This window comes from Leuresthes tenuis, unplaced genomic scaffold (assembly GCF_036924035.1).
Source record: "Leuresthes tenuis unplaced genomic scaffold, fLeuTen1.0.hap1 SCAF_24, whole genome shotgun sequence".
Lineage (NCBI taxonomy): Eukaryota > Metazoa > Chordata > Actinopteri > Atheriniformes > Atherinopsidae > Leuresthes > Leuresthes tenuis.
Genome location: NW_027325378.1, coordinates 8,387,429 through 8,410,751, shown reverse-complemented (window position 1 = coordinate 8,410,751; position 23,323 = coordinate 8,387,429). Strand labels below are relative to the sequence as shown.

At 41.7% G+C, this 23,323-nt stretch overlaps 1 protein-coding gene across 4 annotated transcripts in view; it reads left to right on the top strand.

The window, feature by feature from the left end:
* rps6ka3b (ribosomal protein S6 kinase, polypeptide 3b) overlaps window positions 1-23,323 on the top strand; it is a 59,951-nt gene that overhangs the window by 7,068 nt on the left and 29,560 nt on the right. For 2 of the 4 annotated variants that reach the window (XM_072378060.1, XM_072378059.1), the window contains exon 2: window positions 4,474-4,533. In XM_072378060.1, the coding sequence (XP_072234161.1) occupies window positions 4,474-4,533 (60 nt within the window). Of the gene's footprint in view, window positions 1-262; window positions 373-4,473; window positions 4,534-13,285; window positions 13,361-23,323 lie in introns of those variants that run through there. The other 2 variants (XM_072378062.1, XM_072378061.1) reach the window with 2 other exon arrangements.

Here is a 23,323-nt window from a genome sequence, read left to right as displayed (position 1 = left end):
TAAAGATTCATGATCTCACAGTCTGGCTGAGCGTGACTGCTTTGGTCACATGATGCATACATTAGAGCCGTGGTTAAATATACCAACACAGCTGTGTTTTCTGACAAATGCATGCCCGACTTGTATATGAAATGCATTTCTCTTATGCACCAAAAATACTTGTTATATTTCCTGATCATTTATTACACATGTCTGGTTGAAGTTAGCTAACCAATGCCACATTTATGGAAAATATATCCATCCATCCATCCATCCATCCATTTTCTATACACGTTTAATCCAATTTAGGGTCTCGGGGGGGCTGGAGCCTATCCCAGCTGTCATTGGGCGAGAGGCAGGGTACATCCTGGACAGGTCGCCAGTCCATCACAGGTTGGAAAATATATATCTATGTTAAAAGAAATGTTAAGAATTGTATCAGACTGTATCAAATAGAAGTAAAACACCCTCTTTAAAAAAAAAAAAAATGTACTGTGTCTGAATCGTATCGTAACAATGTATCCAGATACGTTTTGGTTTGTTAGGTAAAGAGGAAATAATCACCCCTGCTGGTGTTGTTCCAGGGATTTTTGTTTCTCTTCCACTGTTCTTTCCGTGAGTTTCTACATCACTAAAGAATCTGCTTGTGATAGTGTTTTAAAACTAAATGCTCCACTGACTCACATACAGGAGATATGAGAGGAGACACAGCTTGGATATTTGACATTAAAGCAGTGTTACACAGGGATGCACAAATAACTATGATACAATATTGAGATTTCATCAGTTTAATATCCTGCTGAGCAAAAGTGAAAACCTCTCCATCCATCCATTATCTACCGCTTCTCCGGGGGTCGGGTCGGGTCGGGGGGGCAGCAGCTTGAGCAGAGAAGCCTCTCATCGGAGAAATTGAAATTGAAGCTGCTTCTGCTTTAAAAATGACAGGAATGATTAATAGATCATTTAAATTCAGCCTTTCAGTTGCTGCTCAGTTGAACTCTGTAGAAAAATGAACTGGCTGAATAATCCAGGGATGCAGTGGATTCTAAAGTAATAAAAAACTTAACCAACAAAATGTTACAAACAAAAACAGCTGTTTAAATAAAATTTGGCATTTTAAGGACCAAATCTCTCTGTGATCAAGGAAATCATGAAAAAATGCTTATTTAACCAGCGGTTTATTAAAATAAACAGAGTCTGTACACTTGTACACATTTTTAAAGGATAGCCTCAATATCTTAAACTTTAGCTCAATCCAGAACCTTTACTGCAAGTCAGTGTAAGTGATATCATGTCCACACTGGCCTTCAGGTCTTCTTTCTGTGCCAAAATGCCTCCGAATATTCAAATAAAATGAGGCTTCTGCCTTCTGAGTTAACAGTGAGAAGAACGGTGTCCGAGCTGCAGAATCTTTGGAAAAGGAACGAAACCGAATAAAACAGAGACGAATCGTGTCTGAATTTGGAACTCATTCTTGTAAGATTGTCCCGTCATATTTTACTATGAGGTTGTTGTTTAAAGTAAAGTAAAAGCACCGTGTGCGTGGATTGGAAAAGTCACCCTCGCTGGATAAAAACCACAGATAGAAAGTGGAATAAGAAGAGCCCACACAGCAGCATCACTTCCCTTTGCCTGGGATGCTCTGTGTTCATTTAGTTTCACATTGAGTTTTTTTTTTTTTAATAACCAGTAATGGTCGTTCAGGTTTAGTTTGAGTCGCTGATGCATCAGAAGTGTTCACAAGTTCCCACTTTGCAGAATTGGAAAACAAGCCGTTTGCATAAAAATGTCTTGTGGTACAAACACACCCGTTAGGCTCTGATCGGTTTGTGATTCTTCCATGAGAGCCACATACCTTCAATGGTCTGTGGCTCCCATAGCGACGGTAATGATAGGCCGAAGACCTCGGTTACTGTCCTCCAGCTTGATTGGGTTCCAAACAAGCTCTGACCAGGAAGGGAAAAAGCCCGAAGAAGAAAACCCGGCTTGTCGATTGGCTCGCACCGAAAAAGTTCCAGCCAGCCCGCAGGTGGCGGACGAGTAAAGATCACGTTGTCATTGTTTTGTCCTGTAACTCCAAGCAAAGCAGTACAACGTGGCATTGGGTTAATGTTTTCTGCTGCTGCCGTGTTGTGGCTGACATTGGAAAAGTGAGAGCTATGAAGCACAATCAGCTGTCGTTCAGAAGGTTCCTGCAGTCTGAACACACCGAGTAAAGCCTGGACTTCACCGCGTGTGGATTTTCTCACGTTGGTTTCTTTGGACGGCAGTTTTCTTTGTGTTCCTCGGCTGCACACAGGCTCAACAAACCCTGTCGGTGATGCCTCTGTTTTGTTGAATTATTGTTTACGCAGCTACTAGTTTAGCAGTTTTCTGTAATGTTGGTTTGTTTGTTTATTAAGATCCACATTAGCTTTTTGCCAAGCAAAACCTATTCTTCCTGGGGTCTTTTCAAATCCATTTGTGACAAATACAAACCATTTACAAATAATACATACTTATTACATGACACCAAAAATAAATAAGAAAACCTATACTTAATACGTTCACTTACAAACAGAACATATACACCAAACCTAAACACTACATTGAATCATTACACAAAGATACCCAGACCCACTTTACACTAATGGTCAAAATTAAGATCTGAATAATAATCTCTTAGTTTCATTTTAAAACTGACCTTGTTTCTTTGTTGTGTAACATAATTCGGGAGGTCATTCCACTCCTTCATAGCTCGATATAATACTGTACATTGAGAAAGAGCCCGTGGTAAAATAATATAACCTCCAGCAGCATGTCGAGTAGCATAATTATGTATGTCTGAACTAAAAGATAGTTTTCTGTATAGAATATATGGCATTTTTGTTGCTATAATGTTTTTAAGAAATACCATCAACAGATACAACAATCTATGCTTAGAAATCTAATGGTGACGTAAAGTTGTTACATCAGTTATCGGAACTACAAAAAAAAAAGCCTAAAAGTTGTCTTAAAACGTCTTAGAGATAGATAAGATAATAAAACCTGTAACATGCACCTGTGATGAGATCTATGTGCCCCTCCCAGAGCTCCAACATGATTCAAACGCTCATAATGTCCAGATTTTGTGTACAGGCACGAGTAGAAGTGCACGCTGCGACTGTATTTAATCCTCCAAACTTTTGTGAACAAATGCAGGATTTAAAAAGAAAGCGAGTTTTAATCCAAAGATCAGGCTCTGAAGCGTTCTGCCCTCTCTGTCTGCTGCCCTTCCATACCTCCTCTTTCACCCTGTTCACCCCCCCCCCCGCTGGGCAGATTACAGGCTTGTTCTGAGGTTGCGTTTAGCAGCAAAGTAAATAATCACCTTAATTGCTGTTATTGTTTTTGTCCCGCTGTAGTATCGGTGTCTGAATCACAGCTGTCGTTGCAGCAGGGAAGCAGACAGGCTGCTAAGCTGCCTTACATAATGCAAATTCATGTCTGCTTTTGTTTTTTGGCCGAGCAGATGAGGTGGAAGCAACCTGAGTTTGGCAGCCCTGCTAATAAATCTCATACTGGGACTGGGGGGGGGCTTCATTTAGCTATTTGATATTCTAAGAGCAATTCCAGTGTAATGTGCAACACAGCCCTGTCTGCACCCTCCATTCGACTCCCTTCTTTTTATCGAAGTATTATTTTCTGATTTGAACGTGTTCAGTCCTGTTTGTTCATGTCTTTTTCGTTCAGTCGTAACATTAAGTGTCTGTGCAGTGACGTTAAAGATTCTTATTTTATCCTCTGCCTGCTTCATTTGAAGTCTGTTTAAATGCTCAGCAGGAGATGAGCAGAGGTTATGAAATATGCCGACTCATTCACCTCTAAATGAAAACGTTTGCAGGACATTTACTGTTCAGCATGAAGAATGCAGCGATTTCTGTGCATCTCAAGCATCTGTGCAAACAGTTATGGCACCATACGGATGTCTTTTTTTGAATGGTTTATTAACCCCACTGACTGGCCAGTTCGTATACTGGCCCAGTACAAGACTCACAATAAAACTGTGCTTAAAAGACGGATCGGTGCCAGCTGTCTGTGGACGAAATGCAGAGGAGTGAGATTAGTCCAGGATGAAACTCCCAGTTTCAGTTTCGGGTGTTGTTATGTGAGCTCAGACAATCATATATAAATTTGATCAAACTAAGTGGTGATAATTCATTAATGCATGGAGCGTGCACATTTAGATTAACAATATATGTCCCTCAGAGCCCCGAAATGATGTTAACTGTAGTCCCAGAACAATGAGAGGAGATTAAAGATAAACGGCTTCTTATAAACTGCAGAGAGCGGTAAGGTGAGCTGTCTGCAGGCTGTTTTTCATGTGAACATGTTTCAGAGTGAAGCACCTGCCAGGATCACACTGGGAGCAGGTGCTAATTATCATGTCACCCCTGTGTATCGGCTGTGTGTTAACGCGTGACCTCTGTGTGTGTGTGTGTGTGTGTGTGTGTGTGTGTGTGTGTGTGATTACAGGATGCACATCAGGATCCCGAGGACTTGGTTGGCGAGGACGACTCCATGTCTGTCTGCACTGTAAGTCCACCTCCCGTCCTGCTCTTTCTGCTCACATCGAACGCAGAGGAAGCTCCAGACTGCGTTTGGAGGTTTCTGTTAGTCCTGCCTGACATTTAGCGACTCCAGCTGTAGGCGCACACCCTGTTTTTAACGACAACACCCTGAGTCTGACGGGCGCTCTGTTGTCGATTAAACAGCCTTTCTGCTCCTATGACACACGTGTGTCCTTGAGTGTGAGTTTCAGTCACATTCACACAAAACAGAGTTTTCTCTTTAGATGATTTACCCACCGTTTGAAAAACCTGACGCCTACTCCTGTTGGATAATTTCTGGTATGAAAGTGAAGCACAGTGTTGCTCACTGCTGAAGTCATGAGTCATCTTAAGAGGAAAAGAAATCCTCACATCCTCATCATTGTCTAGAATTATTCTGGATCAGTTATTGGCTCTTCAGGTAATAAAACCGTGGCTCAAACCATGTGGTCATGAATGGATATGAGTGGATCGTGGGGCAGGCTTTCCAGCTCAGTAAAGACCCCGCTTGATCCTTTTAGCACAGGATTTGAATGTGACCCAACTCCAGGTTTAGTAGCTGCTTGATGGTTCATGCTGCTTCTTGACTCGAAAGGTCAACAAACTCATGTTTTAGAGCTGCTGGATTATCGAGTACCAGCAGCCTGTCTCCACTTGAATAAAACAGAACCTAACTTTGATCTCTCTGTGAGGTTATTTCTAGTTGCCTGCTCTGCGTTAGTGTGTGTGTGTGTGTGTGTGTGTGTTGGCAGCAGGCGGGGCAGCTGCACGCATCGATTTTTAAATGCAGAGGAGATGGTTTATAGATCTGCTGTCGGAGAAGAGCTGAGCACTCGTTAGCTGACTCTCTAGAGTCTGGTCCACACACACATGAAGCAAGATGTGACGTTATGAACATCACATCCTGTGTGTGTGTGTGTGTGTGTGTGAGGATGAATACATTACAAAGCTGTTAATGAGTGAGTTATACTGTTCTACTCCGTGTGCAGCCTGTGAGTGTGTGTTTGAATGTGTGTGGTGGGTTGGATGGAGGTAAAGAGGCAGCATTCTCTCTTCGTCACGTTGCTGAAAATCTTTGCAGTGCAATTGCCACAAGTTTTTGTATGTCACTGACTCAGACGAAGAAATGTTCCCACATCAGTGCTTTCTGAGTCACACGTGAAAACACAGACAGCTCTTAGGACAAAATAAGATGATTATAGAGCTTCCTGAATGAGATCTGACTTACTGACGTCTGTTTTATCACCTAAAAATGCTGTTTCTGCAGCCAGAAAGGTGTAAATGTGCGAAATAATGTTTTGGTATCACTGCTATGGGACTCTTCATCTTTCTGCTGCAAAGTGAAAGCTGACTAAACAGTTAAAACCATTGTGAAGCAGCTGACTCCATAAAATGGGCTGACAACACCAGAGCTGTGAGTCTTTGCTGTCATCATGATGCGATTAGATTACAATTTTATCTGCTAACAGTTCCACATATCCAACAAGGCATCTCTGTGTCTTTCATCCTTAGATTAGTGAGTCAGGCACTTTGTTACTAGCAGCCTGTTACAAAGATACATGATTTGTTCCCATTTCTTTAGTTTCACCTATTAAAAACACCAAATATAACACAGTTTTACAGACAGAAAATAGGATTTTTGCAGCAACAAGGTGATTCCCAAAGAGCTATTAGCTGAAAACTTTGCATATCTCAGCATGGTGTGCAGTGTGTCCTTAAAACATTTGAGGAAATTGAACAAGTGGAGGACAAAAGAAGAAGTGTCAGGCCTAAAAAACTATCTACAGCAGATGAACAGTATCTGAAAGTGATATCCTTAAGAAAGAAGAAAAAATCCAGCAAAGACCCGACACAGGACCTGAGAGATGCATCTGGACCTTCAGCTGATCCATCTACTGTTGGCCCAAGCCTCATCAGAAATGGTCTCCATGGAAGGGTGGCTGTCAAGAAGCCATTCTTAAGGAAGGGAAACAGGGAGACAAGGCTGAGCTATGCCAAATGACACAAGAAGTGGACTGAAAATCAGTGGCAAAACTTGTTGGTTTTTCTGTATGACGTTTTCATTCTCTCACGTGGTTGTGGGTCCTCCTTTGGGATGTCCTTCAAGAAGCCTGAAGAACTATTCCTGAAGACTACTTAAAGAAATGACAGAAAGCTTGTCAAACTCTCTTTTTGTCTTATAAAGTGATTTTTTTTTTAAATTGTTCCAACATATTGCTGCTCCTATTTCCAGGTTTACAAGGGAAAAAACAGAAATCAGAGTAAATGAATCCGCCTCAAAGACATCCTATCAAAGAATTGATATAAAAAAAAAATGCTGTTAAACCAATTTTTTTGAAGAGCAGAGTTGGTGCTTGCATCGTTTGAGTGTAGCACTCATTTACACACACACACACACACACACACACACACACACACACACACCCACCTACACCTACTCACTCTTAATTAAGTCCTGAGCGCTAACACAAACACCAGCACCACAGCGCTGTTGCATTCAAGTGTGCTGCTGCTTGTCTCGATAGCACACACAGCACTCATCATCACACACACAGCACACACACACACACACACACACACACAGCACTCATCATCACACACACAGCACACACACAGCACACACAGCACACACACACACACACAGCACTCATCATCACACACACAGCACACACACAGCACACACACAGCACACACACATTATCACACACAGCACACACACACAGCACACACAGCACTCATCATCACACACACAGCACACACACAGCACACACACAGCACACACACAGCACACACACATTATCACACACAGCACACACACAGCACACACACATTATCACACACAGCACACACACAGCACTCATTATCACACGGTCGCTTATGACTGCAGCATCACATTCACTTGACATACTGTCCGTACTACTCACTGTTGAATCAGCAGCACTCACAAAGACACCCGGAGAGGCCCCCAGTGAGGCAGAAAATGCTTTCCAGACAGCGTGAGGAACATCGCTGCCCTCCGAGGGACCATCTAACATCTGCTGCCATCTGCCGCAGCACAGCTGTGTGTGTTTCAGTGCGTATATCTTGTCTTGTAGGGATGAGGTCACTTATTCGCCGTGGAAGAGACGGCCTCTGAGCACCGCTTCGAAACAGTGCTCCCACAAACGCATCCGCCAGCGTTCTCGTTTCTTAGCGTGCGTTTTGGTCCTGGTTTGTAGCAGCTGTAGATGGCTTAATCTACTTTATTCTGTTTTACAACTGTGCCTGCTCGCAGTGAGTCAGTCACAAACAGCAGTGTTTTAATGATGATCTCATCAGATTGGTGAAATAACCTCTAAATTTTACGAATATATTGTCAGTTATTGGTGTCATATTAATGTGAAACTGTTTAGAGCCATAATATTTTATCATTTGTAGGATTTTTATTGAAAAATTCAAATGACAATAGCCCCAAAACAGCAGAGTTTTGGTTTAAAAATGGACACTGGAGTTCAGTTAAAGGAGCTTTGAACCTGACCTTCTTTCAACCAACCTGTTGGTCACTTACTAGTCAAGGTTGTACTTGTAAGTGTGGAGTTTGTAATGTTCTGGGAAGGAGGGAGCATGTATTATGTAGCCTGACTGTCACGAGTAACAGGAAATGTCCGTTTTTGGTCATTTGAACTCATGTCATCAAATATTTCTCCCGTTCTTTCAGCTGAGCTACAGATAAATGTGTTTGAGCCTCAGAGTTTGTACAGCGGCAGGCTGAGATAAGCATCTGGAGGAGGCGTTGGTAGATTTCTCTGGTCGGCTTCAGGGATCCGATACCAAAGAAAATAAAAATAAAAGATAAAACATTCAGAATCTGACAAGCTGAGCTCTTATCTTTGTCGATTAATCTGATGGGTGCAGGTTGAGCATATCGTATTTGGAAGTTGGTGCCGCAGCCTTTTTGGAGCTAAAGCCAGTTTGGGCTCTGGAGCAGCACCACAAAGGTGATCCGAATATAAAATACCTCCATTAGCACCGTCATCAACACCATCCGAACAGTTCTGCTGGGAAGCAAATCATACACAGAGTTAAAATTATCTCACAATTCATTCACATGAAAATCAGTGGTGTCAAAACACACACACACACACACACACTGCAGCTGCAACACAACGTGTTTGATTAATTAATCAAGTCTGACACAACACGTGCACCCTCATTTCCTCTGATGGATTATAAAAAGGTGGCTAAATTATTCATTATTACCCCCAAAACAAGGCCATTACTCCTAATATATAAAAATATAATGCATTTTCTGATTACAGAAGTCATTTTTCAGGTTCCATAAATCATTTTCTGCGTGTGTGTGTGTGTGTGTTGGCTGTGTACAAAGCGCTCGCTGGCAGATGGTGTTTAATCTTCTCTGGCCATCTGGACTGACTTTCTCTGGCGTCTTAAACGCCCACACACACACACAAACGCATGGTAGTCTGCACCCTTATTCGACTCGCTCAGGTGTGTGTTGGTGTGTGTGTGTGGGATCAGATAAAGGAGACATTCCTTGGAAACAACTCATTAAAACGTCACAACCTCTAAACCTGGAACAAATGGCAGAAGACTCTGTTTTTGTGTCTTTTTATGTATTTGCTTTCAAAGTTTTTGTTGTTTTAATGTTTGGTGGTTGTTTGTTTGCATCTGCGGTCAGTCTTTTTTGTGTGTGTGTGTGTGTGTGTGTGTGTGGGTGTGTGTGTGTGTGTGAGGGAGGCAGGAAGTGTGTGCGCAAATTCCATAACACCTAAAATGGAAACCTCCGCCCCACCCACGCTGGCCAAAGTGAATATTGATGGATTCAGAGACGGGGAGAGAGAGAGAGAGAGAGAGAGGAAATATTGATTGATAGGAAGAGGCACAAAGCGGGGGAAGGGAAATGTGTGTGCGTGCACGTCCGAGAGTGTGTGTGTATTAGGGTAAAACGGCAGATAATAAGTGAACAAAAGGAAAAGGAGGACATTTTGTTTCTGTTGGGATCAGTCGGTGCATTCATTTGTGGTCACAGGGAGGGTTACTGTGTGTGTGTGTGTGTGTGCATGACTTTGTTATGTGAACAAGGCATTGTGGGTATATGCCATTGTGAGGTCATGGGGTGATGATGTAATCTGTGTGACCCGGCGCCACTTTTCCTGAATGTTCTCTCCAGGAACAGACCGATCACAAAGCAGCCGCACACACAGAAGCAGTTGGCTGTGTTGTGCTTGTGAGGACCAAAATGGATGTCCTCGTGACCTCTGACCTTTCCCCGTATCTAAAGGAAACCAGCTAATTTTATTTAAACCGTTTATTCTGCCTTTTTGTTTTTGATTTGCCGTCTCATCGGGTGCTGGCAAACCTTTTTTAATATCAAATTATTGATCTATTAGGTCGTTCAAAAAGGCCTTTGCTTTCATTTATCCATAAAACTTTTGCTTTGTGATCAATCCTCCAAAATCCAAAGATATACAGTTTATTATGATGGAAGAATAGGGAACTGAAAAAATACCCACTTGTAATGAGCAGAAACTAAAGTATTTTGATGTTTCTCTGAAAAAATGGGTCAAATTATTAATTTAATTCCAAAACAGTTGTCAGTTTGTTGATCTTTTCATATGTTTTGCATCTAAACAATGCAGATCCTGTCATCGGTTAATCAAAAAATATCTAATCTATGCTATAAGGAGCTTTAATTAAAAATTAAAAACTGTATTTTACTGCTTTTCCAATCTAGTATTTGGCTTAAAATTCAAGCGAAACCCAAACACTCTACCTCCTACATAAAAGAGCTGGTAAGAGTCGAGTTTGGCTAATTTTAAACATGAAATATATTTAAAAAACAAAGTATTCAGACTTGTTTGCTTCTATTTCATTGGCACAGTTAGAAATAAATATAATATATTGCATATGTGAGCATGTTTGAGATGTCCACAACAGCAGATTTACAGCCGGAGAGCCATAAAGGTTGTGAAACGTTGACCTTGTTTGTTATTTTAAGAAGATTTAACAAAGAAACTGGTGCTAAACAGCTCTTATATTTTTAAGTAACTTATTTGGCTCTTAATTAGCACCTCCACAGACAAATATTTCATACTTTTAATCATTTTTGTCATAAAAATAGAAGTGTTTATGGACAGCCAAGACAAGTCATTTGATGAGCTTTTTTTTACATTTAACAGATCAAACAATTAATTGAGAAATGATAAAGCCAACAGTTGACTCAAGCTCATGAAAACAAGCTTGTTCAGTAGCGTTTCCATCCAACTGTCAAACTAATCAGATCATTTATTAGTTTGGTTTGGATCTTATGAAAGCTTGCGTTGTGTTATCAGCAGGTGGCGGTTTGGACTACGTTACACATGGTTGTCGTAAATAGAAGTGATAACCTACCGGAAACGTTGAGGGAAAAGACGCTAACAAAACCCAACTTACACGGTCGTATCTGAGAGAAAAACGGAGATCCGTCTTCAGGAAGTCTGACGTCTGCGAAGTTTGGCTCTAGTTTTTGCTCATGTGAGTAAAATTTGAGCTACTTCAGATTTCATCCATGAAACATCTCGAACAGTTTCTTTCCTTACGAGACACAGGCACTCTACTGGGACCACTTCATTCACACGCCCCCCTGGAGCACGGCTTATTTACTCCGTGCACTGTGACAGTCGGCTAACTTCACACGGAGTTTGCTACTGATAGTTTTGTGCAACATGGCAGGATATTTATCAGATTTTGACAATGTGAACGACGACTTTGAGTAAGATGGACATTCTTAACCGAGTGAATGAGCTGTGCTGCAGCCATGCGTGTCGATGAAGTGGTCCCAGTAGAGGTGTGTGTAGAATTCCCGCCATTAGCTCCTATAGCTGCAAGTAGCCACATAACAGTAGCTATGTGCTAACAGAGCTATAGTACGCGTTCGTTCATTCATTCATCTTAAAGTATTGGTGAAATAAAGACAGATAATGCCTTATTTAAAGGCTGCATAGTCCCTGCCCCGTTCACTCCATTATATGGATATACGCTTATCGCGAGTTACCTAAATAGCTTCCAAAGGACGCCGACTTTGGCCAAACTGTTCTCGGTGAGTAGATAAACATACTTCATGCCAGAAATAAGTTAATAAGTCTAAGTTTAGAAATACCGGAGTTCTCCTTTAAGAAGATAAACCTTAAAAAAACATTTCAAGGAGGAAGACGCTTGAATTATTTCTGGTGATGGGCTCACCAATCAGAGCAGTACATAAAGCAAGTGGAAATAAATGTGAGCTTTATTAATATTATGGTGTTTTTACATCCCAATGTCATTTAATACAGACCACAGTGTTGCAAAGTCCTGAACAGAACTTAAGAAATGAAGGTCTACTCTTTGGCTGCTTTCAAAGTAACTCTCAGAAGTGCTTGTTTTTCTCTTTGCTTCTGATTCTTTTTTTAAAGATGAAGTTGCATTAAAATTAGAAGCACAGCAGAGCCAGATTACAGCGATGACAGACTGATGACTGATTAGACTGGTTATTTAAAATCAACATCCTGTTGTTGCTGAAGGATGCAGGAGATGCGCTGATGATTAGAGCTGCAACTAATGCTGGCTTTAATTACTGCTACAGAGCGCTGATTCGTTGCTTTGTCTACAGATGGACAGAACGCTCTGAAAGGCCAGTCTCCAAAGGTCAAGATGATGTTAAAGGATTGCTTGTTTGGTTTGATGAACAATTCAGTCCTCTGTTAGCAAAAAAGGCTGCTTAGTAAAATGATTAATTTATTCCCCAAAAAGAACCTAATGATTGTCTAAATGTCACTAAATGACCAAGATTAAAGGAATATATTTATGAGGCTGATTTGAACTGTGCCTGTCTGAAAAGACACAGAGTAGAAGATATGCGTATGCAGGGAGGATGATTTGAGCCGGGAGTTTCCCCAGGACGGCGAGGGAGGAAGGAGGAGCGGGGGCGTTTCCTTTCTGTTCACAGGAGAAGAAAATTCAACCACTATTTACATTTTATCTCTGATGTATTTGGCTGTTTCTGCATCTGAAAGTGTCTCATGAATAAAGATTATTTGAGGTATTGCCGGTCAAAGGAAGGAGGGGAAACCACGCTGGAATTTGACACACAGGCTGGAAACCGACCATCCCTCCTCTTTCTCCTCTTCTTCGACCACTTCATCCTCCTCCTCCTGTGGAATTTCATGTCAGACGCTTCCTGGTTTTCCCCCTCAGCGGCAGGATCTGCGCTCACACCCTCACACGCCGCCCTTTTTCTGCCTTCCCCTTTGATCTGTCATGACATTTTGTCCTCTTTCCTTTTCTCTACATTTGCTCTCCTGCTCTGTTTTCCTTTCTTTCTCCCTTCTTGAATCTTCAGCCATTACTTAAGCGTGCTGCGTCGCATTACATATGACGCTGTGGGAAATCCCGCCGCTGAGTCTCAACCCTTAATACACAATATTTGTTACATGAAGCTACGAACACACCCTTGAGATGACCTTAGTGGTGTAAAGTTTGTCCGCTGCTTCCTGCCAACCCTGCTGTGACATGACCCGTGAGTTTTGTTTAGTGAGGCTGGGCAGATGTGTGTCTTCCTGTGCAGATGTTGTTGCCAGGGAGACAATGACAGGACACGCTCTAATCGCCATGATGAACAGCTGGACAGCCTTCCTCTGTGTGTGTGTGTGTGTGTGTGTTTTTGAGTGTGTGTGTGTCTCCCAGAGTGCTGAACATGCTGCAACATGTTGGTGAGTTGATCAGTTTGAGTGGCGCTGTGACAGCAGAGGAGCGCGATGAAGACGCTTTTATTTTACGTTAGGAACAGGCAATACCAGGTACAGTTGGCACACACACACACAGATTGTCGTGAGCTGGCTGTTTGCGTTTGTTTCATTGGTTGTGAGTCATATAGATTTTTGGCGTTCTCAGTCTCCTTCTGTTTATAGTTTTCGGTGTGTGTGTGTTCAGGTTTATCAGGGTGTTGTGAGCACACACGAAGCTTTGCTTTGGCAACAGGATGAAATAATGTCTCTTTATCTGTCTGAAACCTCAGCTGTTTTTTGTCTGTTTCTGTTTACTACGTGTCATATCTGTGCATATTTCCCTTCAGGAATGCCAGCAGCTGAAATTTAAGTGGTTCTGAATGTGTTCAGGCACACTTTGAGTGAAATAAATCACTTTTTTTGGTGATATTATCAGGGTTACCTGAGACACTAAGCTATGCAGACCCTGAGCCTCTTACTAGATTACAGTAAAACAAAAATGCTTACTCACTAAACCTAAAAAATATATACATTTATGATCAATTTAAGCTGTTTCTTTAAAGTAAGAATGACAAATCTAAGCAGCTGTAGCTCCTCAAATTAAATTAATCCTGGATTTTTAAATGAAATGATTTCCTATTTGATGAAATTGTGCTTTTTGGCAATGAAATATTGTTAAAACTGATGTTTTATAACTCTATTGACAAGAAGCTGTAATCCAGTTTCCTGTGTTGACGGAGTAAGCTCCGGTCGTCCAGCCCCTGGCTCAGATGCCGAACCCCAGAGTTTGCTCCCATGCGTCATCGGTCTGTGCATGAGAATAAAAACTGCTGTTTGAATGCGAGTGTGGTTTGGACTGTGAGTGATCAAAAAGACTGACTCCTACATAATTGCATTCCAGTTATGGGTCACTCTGAGCCTGAGCATTGTTCACCCTTTAACACTCGCACTCCCTGTGGTGAGGTCTGCCTAAATATAAACAAAGGGACTATTTTTAGGGCCCATTCTGATGAATTTGGACTTTTTAGGGATTTATTACTGCTGCTCTAGAGGCCTGAGCCCGATTAAATTAAATACTGAAACTGAAATGAGTGAATAAAAGAGTCCCACATAAAAACTACACTTTTAGTACTTTAGTGTGAACTAAAAAGGGAATGTGTTGCTGTGTTGTTTAATAGTAGTGGATTATCTGCTCCAGATGAGCTCTCCCTGCTGGATTTGTCCACCGGAGAGGAAGGACATGATGCTGAAAGTACTTTCTGCTTTATTTATACATGTCTACAATGTCTGATGAGGCTCGTTTTTTGTGTTTGATGTATTTAAATGTATCCACAGTGTCATTAAGCGGTTCAGAAGCAACACACAGGTCAGCAAAGATGAAGATGAAGAGCACTCGGTTAACGCTCCTGAAGACTAACTGCCACACTCTTACGCCGTTTGTCTTTTCTGTGGGCGATTTTTACCAAGAAGCTGTCTTCTTGGTCTCTGCACCAGTCAGGGGTGAATGTTGGGGACATCAGTGGAAACTTTCAGGGCTGCAGCACAGGTGTGAAAGCAGCTTATGTGATCAGGCCATTTCTAAGTATCTTTGTCTGAGTTTATGAAACATTTTGTGTGCTCATTTAAGGTCCAATAAAAAAGAAAGTGCACATTTTAGGTTTTATATATTAGGACATAATGAAAAATATAATCTGGATCTTATCAGGTCTTAAAGTGCTGCAACTACAACCTCCGATGAACACCAACACATGACATTTTAGACTGTGTCATTATTTATTGAACAAAAACTGAGACAAATCACAGAAGCACTGTGTGAAAAAACTAAGTGAACCCTTATTGCTTCCAATGGCATTAAGTAGCAGCCTGGTGCTGCTAATCAATGCACTGATTAATTGATCATCTGTAAGTGTGAGCACCTCTATAAAAGCGTCTTGTCAGTTTGCTGCTCTGCAGCATTCAGGTCTATGTTTACACAATGGCAAGGAGGAGAGACATCAGCAATGATCTTAGAGAAGCTGCCCATCAATCTGGGAAGGGTTATAAAACCAGAGAGAAAGATTATTCACAACTGGAAAACATTCAAGACAGCTGTCAATCTTCCCAGGAGTGGGCGTCCCAGCAAGTTCACCCCAAGGTCAAAAACCCAAGAGCTACATCTCAGACTCTACAGGCCTCAGTTAGCATGTTAAAGGTTAAAGTTCATGACAGAACAATTAGAAAAAGACTGAACAAGGATGGCTTGTTTGGAAGGGCTGCAGGAGAAAGCCTCTTCTCTCTAAAAATAACATGGCAGCACAGCTTAGGTTTGCAAAGCTGCATCTGAACAAACCACAAGACTTCTGGAACAATGTCCTTTGGACAGACCAGACCAGAGTGGAGATGTTTGGTCGTAATGCACAGCAGCACGTTTGGAGGAAACCAAACACAGCATATCAGCACAAACACCTCATACCAACTGTCAAGCATGGTGGTGGAGGGCTGATGATCTGGGCTTGTTCTGCAGCCACAGAACCTGGGCACCTTGCGGTCATTGAATCCACCATGAACTCCTCTGGATACCAAAGTATTCTAGAGTCAAATGTGAGGCCATCTGTCCCACAGCTAAAGCTTGACTGAAACTGGGTCATCAACAGGACAATGATCCCAAACACAACAGAAAATCTACAACAGAATGTCTGAAAAAGAAAAGAATCAAGGTGTTGCAAAGGTCCAGTCAAAGTCCAGACCTCAACCTGACTGAAATGCTGTGGTGGGACCTTAAGAGAGCTGTGCATGAACCAATGCTGCAAACCTCAATGAACTGAAGCAACGCTGGAAAGAAGAGTGGGTCAAGATTCCTCCACAACCATGAGAGAGAATGATAATAATGATAAATGATCACAGTGTAATATGTCATGTGTTTTTGTTCATCTGAAGTTGGATGTTTTGCACAAAAATGCACTCAGGCCAACATTAACTCCAAACAGCAGAAACCCGAACGAGGAACACGCTGTATTTGTAAAGTTGTTTTTATCTGCATTATTTATGAGAAGATTCTGCTCGATTATGCATGATCTTGTTTTTGTACTGTCAGTAAACTCCATATTTGTGTGTCTTCCTGCGAACTCGTGCCTTATTTCCCTCTGGGATGGATGTGATGAGATTGCTCAACTTGTTTGATGTAGATTAAAAGTGTGACGTACCGCACCTGAGCCTTGTTTTCATTTGATTATTTTCTTTTTACCAAATGAGAAGTCACGCTGCATTAGCTGCATTAGCTGCTCCTATCTGCACTGTAACTCGGAGGGTTTAGACTGAGGAAAGCCTCCAAACGCGCTGATTGATAAGGTTGAAACCGATTTATGGTTGTTGTTGGTGTTTGCTACCTTTGCCTTGATATTTCAAGTGTGATCCAGGCTCTCTCCTCCTTTTAATAGATTATTGATGGACATTTATCATGCTGGCTGCTGAACTGCCGGGTTTTCACTCAGAGGAGGAGCCATGAGGTTCCTGAATGTGGGCTAACAGCACTGAGTGATAGTTCATTAGTTTTCCCTGTAGTGCAGAGATGGCTCTCAGTCCTGAATGTTGCATTTTCGTGCATGTCAGTCTGCTGATTGGCGGCGGATGAAGCACTTTGATATCCCCTAATGAGGAGGTTGGAGCGAAGGGGGGAGAAAAGGGGGACACAAGGGAGAGAGTGAGGCCTCAAAGAGGAAGAGCGAGGTAGGAGGAGAAAGAATTTGACTGTGGGGCTGCTGTCCAAAACATCACACTGAGGTATGTGTGTGTGTGTGTGTGTGTTATGGACAGATTACCATGGTAACATGGTTGGCATGGTGACAGGGTCTCCTGTCTCGGAGCTGTCCCCCTGCTTCTGTCTGTCTTACTGTCTGCGAATGTCTCATCCTCTTCCACTGAAGTCCAAAGTTTTCTTTTAATCTTCATCACGCGTTTCCATCACAGGCACAAACAGAAGCCTGTTGGGTAATCAGATGAATTCATGGCTCATTTTTAATGTCACAGTCTTTAAAGGCATGGCAGAAATGTTACACAGTCGTACATCGTGGTCATTTGGGATGAAGTTTGTCATATTGTCACGCTTCCACCTTGTTTTCACTCTTTTGGTAGAGTTTATGCCTTTTTAAGGACTCTTCTGCTCATGATGTCATATCTGCCATGTGCAGTAGCACATTGACAGTAAATTGTTCCAACTTGGATTCATTGCATCTCAAAGCTTCTTTGGCCTCTCCTGATAGTTTTAGAGGGGATTTCTTTTTATTTTTTGTGGGTCAGTAGAGGTTTCCATCTCTGTCTTGGGGCCTGTAAGCCTTCATGAAGTGTGCTTCCTGCTGTGTGAACTGAAACCTGTGAGCAGGTGCCAGCAGCCACCACCTCTTTCTGTGGGTCTTTTGCTGTCACTTTCTTATTTGAGAAGGTGAAAAACTGCAAGAAGATTACTATCTACCACACACAGGAAGTGTAAAAGCTATGAACTTATGCCTTGTGCTTCCAGCTGTATCTCTCGAAAGATTCAGTGCATTTCCTCTGTTTTTGTGTCCATTTCCTCTCTTGGTGACCTCCAACTTTCTCCTGTAGAGCCGTTTGAGACTCTGAAACCTCAGAATTACTGATAAGTTTACTGGCCACATATAAAGAACGCCTGACTTTGCACTTCTGACAATCGTTTGTCGGGTGGTTGGATAAAATTGGAATCCAGATTTAACTCCAGAAGAAGCCAGGTGTTGAGTTTGGAGGATATCTGTCATATATATTTATTTTTGATCAAAAAGATGTATTTTCACTGGAGTTGATCTCCGAGAACCACCCTGCTCAGCTCTATTTAATTTATTGATATTTCAGCCAAACTGTGTTTCTTATTCCTCGTCATGTATTATTTACAATAAACCTTAAACACTTTTTTTGGGGGGACTGGTTTTCAAATGTAAATAAACGGGGAAAGATCGTCTTAAAGCACAAATATTTGTATGAGATTTAAATTTTAAGAACATTTTCACAAGTAACTCTTTATTTTTGTAGATCAGTGTGAGAACATGAACATCATAGCATCCCTCAGGGCTTGAATTCCTCCTCCTGTAGTGACTGCTATGCTTTTGGGTTGGTTTTTTTCTCTTTGTTTTGTAACTTAAAAGTTGGGTGATAGTTTAGACAAAGAAAAAGAGACAAAATCTTACTTTTTCACCTCAAAATTAGGCATTTTTGCTCTGAAAGTCACTTAAACTTTATTGGTATAGGTACCAGTGAAACCAGTTTGTCCAGGTTTCACAGTGTCGCTTGTATTTACTGTTAAATATGAAGAAAATGGACTGAGCTACTTATTTCTTACATTTTATTTGCTATACTTCGTATAGTTTATTCATCCTACATAAACTCAGGAGGAGTCTAATATTTTGTTATGTTTCCTGAGAGTTTAACTCACTAAGTTGGGATCTCAATGCAGTTTTAAGATGAATTTATTTTTCTGGCAAAGATCAAAGAGTACAAATCAGAGATGTTGCAAAGCTGAGAGGGACTCTTTACCTCCCCAAACTGAATATTTAATTGGTTTTCTCGAAGTCTGGAGGTTTTCTCGCTCCAGCTTGCTGTCGTAGATTCGAGCTCAGTGATTGGACGCCTCTGGAAGGTTCAGACTTCTCTCTGGCTGAGGAGGTTGTATCTCTGACTAAATAAGAGATGTGTTTTGACATCGGAGTTTAGCTCTGCCGAGACCACCGGGAGAGTTTCACGATGGCCGCCCGCTGCCCTGTTTTATCTCCTGGTTACCTCTGTGCCCTTTTTGGTAGATCAGTTAACAGCACAATGAAAAGCTGAGACTCTCTGTGTGCTGAGCTGAGCTGTGATTGAGGATCTTATCTCGCCAGCTCTTGAATAAATGATGATGTCCTCCCTCTGCTCCTCCTCATCTATTCTTAATGCTCTCCCAGTCTCTCTGTACTATAAAGTTCGGCCTCTGCTGCAGATCATATCCGCCTCTTTGTCATCGCTCTCCCTCCTACTTCTTCTTTCTTCTTCTGTCTTTTGTCAACCATCTTTCAGATGAAACACTTGTTTCTTTCTCAGTTTCCGTCCTTCTGCCTTCTCACTGCTCCCAGGTTAGCACCTTGAAAACAGAGATTAATCCTTGAATTTAGTTGAAAATGTCAGTGTAAATCTTTGCTTTGGTTTCATTTGAACGAGCAGTTAAATATAGTCGCCCTCCCTTTGTGTCTGTGGTTACATTACAGCACTTTATGACAGCATATGGGGCTTAGCGGCTGACTTTTGCATAAAGGTAGCGGTGTTGTAAAGAAGAAGCAGAAACCCTGAACTGCTAATGTGTTTCACTGCCTGTTTGATGACATCTCACAACCTGTAACCACGTATTAAGTAATATTCAAGCCTAACCATATGCTGTTTATCTTTAACCCTGAGCAGCCGCTGAAGACAGCGAAGTCAGAAAGCTTTGACAGCCTGTGGTGTAACCGTTGGGTCCACCACCTCCTTCCTCCTTGTGAGACTGTTTAAACATGTTTTAGTTGTGCAAGAATGCATTTGTGACAGTTTCTCATAATACACACCATGATCATGTTCCAGTTGCAGAGAAAAACGGAAGCACGTAACTATGTTGTGGTCCACATTTTACAGGGTTTTGAGCTGTTATTGCAAAAAAAAAAAGTGACAAAAACGTTGTTGAAAAATTCTTGTTAACTGTGGAAAAAAATCATTACCCACCCCTCATTTCTTTGTACATCATCAGGTAAACAGCTGCAGTGAGTTACTGAAACATGAATATAAATACAGTAAATAAGATGAAGACAGAGTTTGTACAATTCTAAGCAGCTTTAAAGTGAGTATCTGGTCTGAGCTCCTTTATTCTCCAACACCGCCTGAACCCTCTGAGACCAGCTTTCTGTCATTTCTTTAAGGAGTCTTCAGGAATAGTTCTCCAGGCTTCTTGAAAGACATCCCAAAGCTCTTCTTTGGATGTTGGCTGCCTTTTGTTCCATTCTCTGTCAGATGATCCCACACTGCTTCAATAATGTTGAGGTCCGGGCTCTGGGGAGGATTCATCCCTCCATAAGACCTGCTGCCACTGATTTTCAGTCCACTTCTTGTGTCATTTGGCATAGCTCAGCCTTTTCTCCATGTTTCCCTTCCTCAAGAATAGCTTCTTGACAGCCACCCTTCCATGGAGACCATTTCTGATGAGGCTTGGGCCAACAGTAGATGGATCAGCTGAAGGTCCAGATGCATCTCTCAGGTCCTGTGTCGGGTCTTTGCTGGATTTTTTCCTTTTTCTTAAGGACAACAACACTGGTTCATCCCTTGAGTTAGGAGCCTTTTTTAAAGCTTGAATGATTCATAGGTCAGTGTAAAGTGGCTTAACATGCAAAGAAGTTACAAGGACTGGACTGAAAATGAGTGAAAAAGGAGCCAATGTCCAAAGAAAAACTTTGAAAGACCTTCAGAAAGTCTGGAGAACTATTGCTCAAGACCACTTTAAAAGATTAACAGAAAGTCTGGCTGCTTCGAAGGAAAATATAAAAAATGAGGGCTGGATCAAGTTCAGCAGAAGATGATAATCCATTTTAAAGTGTCTGATAATCCAGGCTAATATGTTTACTTTTGTCTTAAAGCTGTACGATGCAGGCTTCTGTCAGTCAAACCGAGCGGTTCCCACACTGTGACGTCTTCTTCTTTGTGGATTTTCTGTTGATGCAGTTTGAGTTTCTGTAGGTGGAGCTCTTTTCTTTCTCTTGCTCCTCTGTCACTGCTCTCAAGAACTTGGCTCCAAAATGACAGGAAAAGCTCCTGAGCTCTCATATTTAGCCCTCGTAGGAGCAGTTTTTAGATGACTGCCCATTGCAGCAGATTTTATTAATCTTTTTATTTCGCTGCTGAACCGACTCTGATTCCTTTGACAAGTGACTCGTGGATCAATGCTTTGCTGTGTGTGTGAGTGTCATTCGAGCTGAGGACAAGGCCAGCGGAAGCGCCCTGTATGCCTCTAACCTGACAAATCCCAAGTGTATGTGTGTGTCTTCTTGTGTGGTGGCCATCCGGTCTGTTAATTTGATTGCGTAACGGGCTTAGGGGGTGCAGATTGTCTGGAATGGAATCCTGCTCGCTCAATCCGTGATAGCTGCTGCCATGGAGAAGCTTTACACGCACACATTTCATTGACATTTGAGGCGTTTTAGCTCACGCTTTTACCCTCCGTGAGTCACATTGAGAGCAGCAATGAGAAAAAAAACTTGATTAACAGGATATTTATGCAACCAGCTGTTGCAGAAACTCACACAAACAGGAGGTATAAGGGTACAAAACAACAGTGTGCTCGGTATTATTACTCAATTCCCACTTGCATCTATTTTTATTAGCAGAGTTAATAAGGGATATGAATATGCTGCTTGAAATGTGGCGTCACTTCTCTCTTGTTTCCCCTCTCGGTCTCACACTTGCTGTGTATTGTCACAGTAAAGTTAGCTGAAGTCGGTCATAAATGTGCAGAAAAAGTACTTTTCTGCTGCGAGTTTGTTTTTGGAGATGAACAGCTGATCTGTGCTCTTTGCTGACAGGTTTTTGGTGATAATAAGCCGACAGTTTTGTCTAAAAAGTCTGAAATTAGCAGCATAATCGAGAATATTGCTGAGTAATCGGGTATAGTTTGCTGACACCAATTGCAGTTTTGTATCAGAGATCAAATTCACAGTAACTAAAAGTTTATTAATTAATGTACAAATTATCTTCTTCAATCTAACGTTTATAACTAATTTGCTGCGTCATTTTCCCCCAAAAATTCTTTCATTTCTTTACCAAACATCACATGAGAGGCAGGAAGCAGCTGCTGTTTTGATTTTTTTCCCTTGTAAAAAGATGAAAATGAAAGTTTTTGATGTTATTCATTTTGTCTGTTGGTTTTTCTGAGGTCATGAAGGGAAAATACATTCGTTTGCACCTGAAATCATTTCTAAAACAAACATTTTTGCTTCGGTGGCTGTTTGGATATTTGAAAACTCGGCGTATTTGGACATGAAACACTGAGTAATTTGGTGGTCTTGCTTTAAACTGAGGCATAAATGAACCCTTTTTGGTGAGCAGAAGAGGCTCACAGCAGACATTTTGCTGGCGGTCAGTCGGGATGCAGGTGCTGTGTGTATTCAGCATGCTGATGTTGCTCTGAGGGGTGCTCACTGAGAGAAGGTGACAACAGGTGGAGGTAACACAAGAAATGTCATGTGGCATCGTGTACATTGTGTTCGAGAGAGTCAAGGGTTGTGACGGGTGGTGGACGGGTGGGGGACGGGTGGAGAGTGTCACCCACATTGTGTCCGTGCTGGAGTTTGATCCACCGACTGACTGCTGGAGAGGGTTTTAGAGGATTGTTTTGGGGTATTTTATGGGATATTTGACTTGTGTGTGTGTGTGTGCGTGTGTGTGTGTTGATCATTGTTGGCTGCCCTGTCAGCTTTCACACATTTACTCAATGAATGAATCTAGAAATTGTTATTGTGAAGGATATCGTTGTTTTTTGGTGGTTATTTCATATAGGATTTATGATTATTTGGATCAGATCTCTTGATTCATTCCTCATTTCTTTTCTCAGGTTCAGGAAAACAGCTGCAGATTTATTTATTTTTTTAAACATGCTGAAACATGAATATAAATACAGAATATAAGACAGAAACAGTCCAATTCTGATGAGCTTTAAAGTGAGTATCTGGTCTGAGCTCCTTTATTCTCCAACACAGCCTGAACCCTCTTAGAGAAGCTTTCTGTCATTTCTTTAAGGAGTCTTCAGGAATAGTTCTCCAGGCCTCTTGAAGGACATCTCAAAGCTCTTCTTTGGATGTTGGCTGCCTTTTGTTCTGTTCTCTGTCAGATGATCCCACACTGCTTCAATAATGTTGAGGTCCGGGCTCTGGGGAGGATTCATCCCTCCATAAGACCTGCTGCCACTGATTTTCAGTCCACTTCTTGTGTCATTTGGCATAGCTCAGCGTTTTCAAGTGGAGCTCTTTTCTTTTTTTCCTCTGTCACTGCTCTCAAGAACTT